Raw genomic sequence first — 7,852 nt, 5'->3', positions numbered from 1 at the left:
CTGACATGGGACCCTCGTTCTGTGTGACTCCTGAGAACTCCATGAAAAGCCATCATTAATTATCCTTATTTCTCACCAGAAGGTCAACCCCCGAGAGAGCCGGTTGAGGAAAATAGAGCGTGAGTGACGATCAGACTAGAATGAGAGTGAGCGGGGGCAAAGGAGGCGGCGCCCTCGCCCAGAGCCCCTGCCCCACAGGCCCTCCGCCCCCCGCCCTCCACCCCATCCCCCCAGGGAGCACTCCCGGGGAGGCCCGTGAAGCCGCCGCTGTAGGAGAAACTGGAGGGGACTCGGGCCGGGTTGCCACTGCCTCTGCTTTCTGAACTTTCCGTTTGGGCGCCCTCCGTGCAGGAGTGAGTCTTGCCATCCCGTCGCTGGCATCCCGCCCGCCAGGAGTCATAGGGTCTCCTCCTGGACTCTCAACCTCCCTACGCCCCCTCCCCACCCGCGGCCCCCACAAATAACCAGGCTTTCCATCCCCGCACCCCATGGGCTCGGGATCTCCATTACAAAGTCGGGGAGGGGGTGCCTAAGTCTGGGGAGGGCCATCGAGACAGGCAGTGTGCCCTGCGACCCTCCCCTCCTCGCCTCCGCGCTCTGCACGTGGATTTGCTGCCACCGCGCACTCGCGGCTCCCTCAGCAGCTAGGGGTGGAGAGAACAGGGGTGCGCGGGTGGCAGGCAACCCCCTCCTCGGCATCCCGGGAAATCCCAGCCGCCACCAGGGGCCGTGCCACCGCCCCAACTTGGTGGCGCCCCCAGGCAGCGGCCGCCGGGATGGAGCTGCCTCCCCGGGGCCGGGCGCCGCGGGACTCGCCGCTGGACAGCGTCTCCCTGGCCTCGCTGGACTCCAGCGTCTTCTGCAGCGAAGGCGAAGGGGAGCCCCTGGCGCTCGGGGACAGCTTCACGGTCAACGTGGGCGGCAGCCGCTTCGTGCTCTCGCAGCAGGCTCTGTCCTGCTTCCCGCACACGCGCCTGGGCAAGCTGGCCGTGGTGGTGGCCTCGTACCGACGCCCCGGGGCCCTGGCCGCCCCGCCCAGCCCCCTGGAGCTCTGCGACGACGCCAACCCGGTGGACAACGAGTACTTCTTCGACCGGAGCTCGCAAGCCTTCCGCTACGTCCTGCACTACTACCGCACGGGCCGCCTGCACGTCATGGAGCAGCTGTGCGCGCTCTCCTTCCTGCAGGAGATCCAGTACTGGGGCATCGACGAGCTCAGCATCGACTCCTGCTGCAGGGACAGGTACCGAGAAGCGCCCGGTGGCTGGGCGGGGAGGCGGGAGCATGGGAGGGAGGGCGCCAGAGGTGAAGAGTTGAGGGTTTGCACAAGCCTCCTATATGTGGCCACTTCTGAGCTGGAAGGTAGGGGTGGTGGGGGGTGGGGGTGGAAAGGGTCAAAGCCTACTTTTGGTTGGAACTTGTTGCACCTTCTTTTTTAAATGAATATATGCCGATGCCTTTACAGGGCGAGGGAGGCCAGGCCTGCAATAAATGTTTGGTGATTGAATAAAGGAGTCACAAAAGCTATGCTGCAGAAGAGGCATATATAGGGGTGTGGGTCTCAATGTGAAGCATGATCGTTTAGCAAACCCAGGACACTCGTTTAAAAACTTGGATGGAACTCTGTTTTAAATACACAAATAGAAAGTTGATTCCTTGACTTTTATGATCACTTTGCAATTCTCTTTCTGTTGCTTCATTTCTTCACAAATACCTTTCCATCACACACACACACACAAAGTTCCATGTGGCAAACTTCAGTTCTTGTTGCCAGAAAATGAGTAAAAATGCACTGAAGTAGCTTTGCTCAGTATAAATGCTTTGGTATGAACTTCTACCACAAATTTGCCATTTTAAAAAGAATAAGCCTAAATGATAAAGATAGAATACTGTGGGCAAGAGGCAGCCTGGGCACGATATGAGTGGACATGTTCTGCATTTAACTAAAATAAGAAGCATAACCTCACCACCAAGTTTAATTCTCTTTTTTACTTAAGCATTTTTTAAAAGTTGACTAATCACGAAGTTGTCCTTCTCTAAAAGATACTTCAGAAGGAAAGAGCTGAGTGAAACCTTAGACTTTAAGAAGGACACAGAAGACCAGGAAAGTCAACATGAGAGTGAACAAGACTTCTCACAAGGACCCTGTCCCACCGTCCGCCAGAAGCTCTGGGACATCCTGGAGAAACCTGGGTCTTCCACGGCTTCCCGCATCTTTGGGGTCATCTCCATCGTCTTCGTGGTGGTGTCCATCGTCAACATGGCCCTAATGTCGGCTGAGTTAAGCTGGCTGGACCTGCAGGTGCTGGAGATCCTGGAGTACTTTTGCATTAGCTGGTTCACTGGGGAGTTTGCCCTGCGCTTCCTGTGCGTGCGGGACAGGTGCTGCTTCCTCCGAAAGGTGCCAAACATCATAGACCTGCTGGCCATCTTGCCCTTCTACATCACTCTTCTGGTAGAGAGCCTGAGTGGGAGTGAGACCACGCAGGATCTGGAAAACGTGGGGCGCATCGTCCAGGTTCTGAGGCTGCTCAGGGCCCTGCGCATGCTAAAGCTGGGCAGGCATTCCACAGGTACTCAGATTTCATTGATGTCTTTCAGTTTGTTATTATTTTTAAGCAGGAGGGGTGTGGCCCACATTCCAAGGGAAGCAGCTCTGCGTTGATACTCAAAATACCAACTCCCGCCCTAGCTGGTTTGGCTCAGTGGATAGAGTGTCGGCCTGCAGACTGAAGTGTCCCGGGTTCGATTCTGGTGAAGGGCATATGCCCGGGTTGCAGGCTCGATCCCCACTGTAGGGTGTGCAGGAGGCAGCCGATCAATGATTCTCTTTCATCATTGATGTTTCTATCTCCCTCTCTCTCTCCCTTCCTCTCTGAAATCAATAAAAATATATTTTAAAAATTACCAACTCCCATATTCCACCCAACCATGATCTCCAAGAAGTTATTTGGAAGTAAAACCTTGAAGTTGTTATCACAGGTACAAAGGAAACCATGCCTCTCACACTCTCTCTCCCCAAGGGACTGGAGAAATAATTTGACCACTTGTTCACCTCAATTTGGTTTAACCCTGTGCCCAGAAAATATAAAACAAAAACAGAAACCTAAAGACACTCTGCCTCTAGAAGGTGCCAAATTAAATATGCATAAACAGCACATTAAAATATATGCCTAAGTTATATATGATATTTAGGGACATAAGCTAGTTTCTCTTCTGTGTCCACAAAAGTGCTTGCCACACATGTTCTTTGGCAGAAGAGAAAGCCTGCCCTGCTGAGGCTTCTCTGGCTACACAGGAAGAGAGATGACCAGGCACTGGTGGCCTTCTGCTACGTTTTGAAAAAACAATGGAAATATTTGTTTGGGGAGAAAGCAGAAGACACGAATTCATCTGGTATCTGAGAATTTTCTTGACTGGGATGTATGAGAGAGATGGGAACAAGAACTCCTTAGCTTTTTGTGTACCATAAAGCCTAGAGCAGTGATGGTGAACCTTTTGAGCTCGGCGTGTCAGCATTTTGAAAAACCCTAACTTAACTCTGGTGCCGTGTCACATATAGAAATTTTTTGATATATGCAATCATAGTAAAACAAAGACTTATATTTTTTATATTTATTTTATATATTTAAATGCCATTTAACAAAGAAAAATCAACCAAAAAATGAGTCCGCGTGTCACCTCTGACACGCGTGTCATAGGTTCGCCATCACTGGCCTAGATAATTGAACAAACATTCTCCCTAGAAAAATCTCCACACAACTGTACTTAAAAATGATAGCCAATGTCAGGGGAAATCACACAAATCCATTACAGATGGCCCTTGCTTGTCTGAGGGCAGTGATTCTCAGAGGCCAGCCCTGGGTCTGTTGGATGCTCTAGACTACATATGTTACCTTCTGTTAGACTTTCCTGCAAAGAGGAATCCCTTGAAAATCTTCTTACAAGGCTAATTCTTAGCCCCAGTCTGTAGAGAGTCAGATTCTAGTATTTGGGGTTTGCCCAGGAACATAGATTTTAACAAGCTCACAAGTAATTTTGATGTAGGTGGTTCTTGGACTTGAAACAAAACCTTGACATTGTTATCACAGGAGTAGAATAAGAAACAACTGGAGTAGAATGCCATATTGATATCATACATACTAATGCAATACATGGAATGCAAATAATTGAACTAGAGAGTCCTTTACCACCTTATTTCTCTAGAAATGTGCCTGGTGGATCACCTAAAAGACGTTAATGATAATTGTCTCTCCTCGTGGAGAGAAATTAACCTCAGATATTTTTTTCACATCTCTAAAGTAATTGGGACTTATCCTAATATAATCTTGGTAGTGTGTTTTCCTAGCTAGTCTCACACACCAAGGATTTGATAATGGGGTTACCAACAACTTTTAGAAGTACTACCCTTTGTTTTCTGACACACATAATAGGATGCTTGCTTCTAGTATTTATAAACTCTTCACAGGATTCAATTTAAACACCCAGTATAGAGTACATTTTTTTCCCAAAAGAAAGGAAAAAGAAAATAATAGTAATTTCCACAATGTCACCTCTTCAAAGGTTTTTTTTCAGTTCTAAAGAAATACAAAGTATTAATGGAATCTTCATTTATTGAAAAGATATGGACACTTGGACAAATATTGGACAATTTTAACCTAAGCATAACATTTAGCAGAATATAGACATAGATGACATATCCCTCCATGTAATAACTATAAGGACAAATTGAAAGGTATTATGCAATAAGTTAGAGCAATGGTAGGCCAGAGATCCCAGATTTAAATCCTGGCTCTGTAACCTTGTACTAGAGATGCTACCTGTCTATGCCTCAGTCTTCTTGTCTGTAAAAAAGAATAATAATTACAACCGCTATCTCCTATATTTTAAGAATAATCTGAGTTAATAGATGTAACATGAAGAAGTTCAGACCACTTTATGTTTCTTTACAAGATTGTTCACGGGATTTCATCTTGAAATGAAAACAGTCTCCCCAAACACTATATGCTTTTCCTCATATGCTGTCAATTTATTTCAGAAATGCAACTCAATATGGACACATCAAGGCCAGTTTTCTAAAATGTATTCTGAAGATATTCTAAAAAGTTTTCTTTTTATGTTAAGCCTCAAAATTAATATTCACTGATCTGCAAAAGTAGCTGGTAAATAATTCAAGAGTATCTTAACATTTTAAGAACAAAATTCAAAATGATGAGAGCATCAGTAGTATTTTAATGCATCTCAAGTACTCTCTAGTGAGTGAATAAAAATTTTAAATGATTCTAGGAGGAATTGCTTTGGACTTCAGAGACAATATCATTGTGGCATCAGGTTGATATGGCTTCAAAATGTGGGTACACATTTAGCAGTATCTCTCTAGTGTTGGAGAAGATACCTTATTCAAATAACAGTCCCATTACAGTTGCATCTTACTCTCCCTAAGGCTTAATCTCTTTAGATATGGGAATGGCCTCTCTTTGGTCTGTCTCCCAGGGGCCCAATGAATCCTCGGAACAGCAATGAGGAATTCACCAATGAGAGAATCTCCTAATGGCTCCAGTCCTCCATACCTTTTTGCAATGGAGGAATATTCTATATTCAGGTCTACTTCCTTGCAAGAATGCAGAAATTCTATGTACTCAAAGGAAGTATTTTCCTAGAGCTTTTGTGTTAAGGACTAGAATCTCAATGGATGTCATGGGAGTTCAGGAACCCCTCCTGGCAGACCTCTAAGATTATCCTCTGAATGTACGTTTGATGTTATGGCCTAGTTTTGTCACTGATGCCTAACTTGCTTCACTTCATCCTCCTGATGTATGTCCTTCATTGCCTCTGGCCTTCAGATAATGATACGCTCATTGTGTTAAACTTTATTGGGAGGGTGAGAAAAGTAGACAGCATACAATTGGCATTAGAAAAGTGTGTCAAAGTCAGGCACTAGTCTGACCTAGTGAGTACTCCACATCCAACACTGCAAAGACCTCCCATTGTACAGACTCGCGTACACATTCCAATCATATACCCCTCCATGCTTTTTCATTCCATTCCTCACCTTTTCTGTATAAATAGGTGTTTAAAAAGTACACAAATGAGTGAATGGGTCTAATTATATTTCTTTTTATCCTTCTCAATCCAGCCCCATCAACTAGACTATGAGCTTCCTGAAGACAAGGATTATGATTTGTCATCCATATACCCAGAACATTGCCCAGTGCCGGAGACATAGTAGATATGAAATGCATGTTTGTGGGTAGATAGCAGGGAGGGGAGAGAAGGGTGGGAGGAGGGAGGAGGAGAGGAGGGGTGCCAGTGACTGACAGCAAATGTTCTATTACAGGATTACGCTCACTTGGAATGACAATCACCCAGTGTTATGAAGAAGTCGGCCTACTGCTCCTATTTCTGTCTGTGGGAATTTCTATCTTCTCCACTGTGGAATATTTTGCTGAGCAAAGCATTCCTGACACAACCTTCACAAGTGTCCCTTGTGCGTGGTGGTGGGCCACAACATCCATGACTACGGTGGGCTATGGGGACATTCGGCCAGACACCACCACAGGCAAAATCGTGGCCTTCATGTGTATATTATCGGGAATCCTCGTCTTGGCTTTGCCTATTGCTATTATTAACGACCGCTTCTCTGCTTGCTATTTTACCTTAAAGCTCAAGGAAGCAGCTGCTAGACAGCGTGAGGCTCTGAAGAAACTTACCAAGAATATAGCCACTGACTCATATATCAGCGTGAACTTGAGAGATGTCTATGCCCGGAGCATCATGGAGATGCTTCGACTAAAAGGCAGAGAAAGAGCAAGTACTAGGAGCAGTGGAGGAGATGATTTCTGGTTTTGAGTTCACTTTCAGTTTATTTACAAAAGCTTGTGTAAAACTAACTCGATCTATAAAGCCTTGACGTGGTTGTCCGTGTACTGCTGCGGAGTCTCTTTTGAGTTCTCCCTGTGTTCATTTTTGCTGATACGTTGCTTAGTTTGCTAGAACAGTTCATATCTCCCCAACAATGGTATTTTGATACACTTGAGTCTCAAAAATAACCATCTAACACAACCCAATACAACTAGACCAATATAACATGTCAGAATTGGCAAATGTAAAATATTGCAATACATACAAGAGTTAAAGTTTTATGCATCACTAATTTTAAAAGTTTTTTGCACTACTGATTTTATAAAAAATGAATGTTAAACTGCCAAGCCCAGAGAAAAAATAAGTGAACATTTAAGGGTACACTAAACAATTTTGTTATTTAAAGATATTCCCCAAGTAAATAAATCACTCCTTTCTTTATCCATTAAAGCTGTTGAATACAACAATTACCTTTACAAGAGAAAAATCCTGATTTGTTGGTCATTTCTTCCCCCTGGTGCAAACCCTGGTCACAAATGGGCTGAGCTCTGTATTCCACCATTGTTACATAGATGAGACTCCCAACTGCTTAGACTTCAGTAGAAGAATGCTATACAGTGGCTTCAAGAATCACACTTCTTCATCCCCACACTGAGGGCTATATGTTGAGTGTAAAGCAGATATCTCTTAGTATTCCATGGAAATTAGATGGACTTTAAACATATATTTATTGATGTCGTGTTCAAGTTATGTCTTTAAAATCATGAACATGTAAAAATGGAGTAGTGAACATTTTAAATTTATATTCTGAAATCATTAATTAGTCTTATTTTATGAAATGAGAATCATACGTTGAATGATATCACTGGATCAACTTGAAGATCTTTGTTAAAAAACATTATGGATAACTTTCTGACTATAGGGGTAAATAACAAATGTTCAAACTTTGCACGCATGTTGACAGCATTTGGACATTCATGATAATAATAAA

At 44.5% G+C, this 7,852-nt stretch overlaps 1 protein-coding gene across 1 annotated transcript; it reads left to right on the top strand.

The window, feature by feature from the left end:
* Positions 1–747: 747 nt before the first annotated feature.
* Positions 748–6,923, top strand: KCNV1 (potassium voltage-gated channel modifier subfamily V member 1). The gene is made up of 3 exons (XM_023750894.1): positions 748–1,243; positions 2,044–2,573; positions 6,338–6,923. The coding sequence occupies exons 1-3, from the start codon at positions 777–779 to the stop codon at positions 6,847–6,849; spliced, it is 1,509 nt and encodes a 502-aa protein (XP_023606662.1). The 5' UTR covers positions 748–776; the 3' UTR covers positions 6,850–6,923.
* The last annotated feature ends 929 nt before the right edge of the window (positions 6,924–7,852 follow it).

This window comes from Myotis lucifugus, unplaced genomic scaffold (genome assembly GCF_000147115.1).
Source record: "Myotis lucifugus unplaced genomic scaffold, Myoluc2.0 scaffold_17, whole genome shotgun sequence".
NCBI lineage: Eukaryota > Metazoa > Chordata > Mammalia > Chiroptera > Vespertilionidae > Myotis > Myotis lucifugus.
This window is presented reverse-complemented; position numbering and strand designations above follow the sequence as displayed.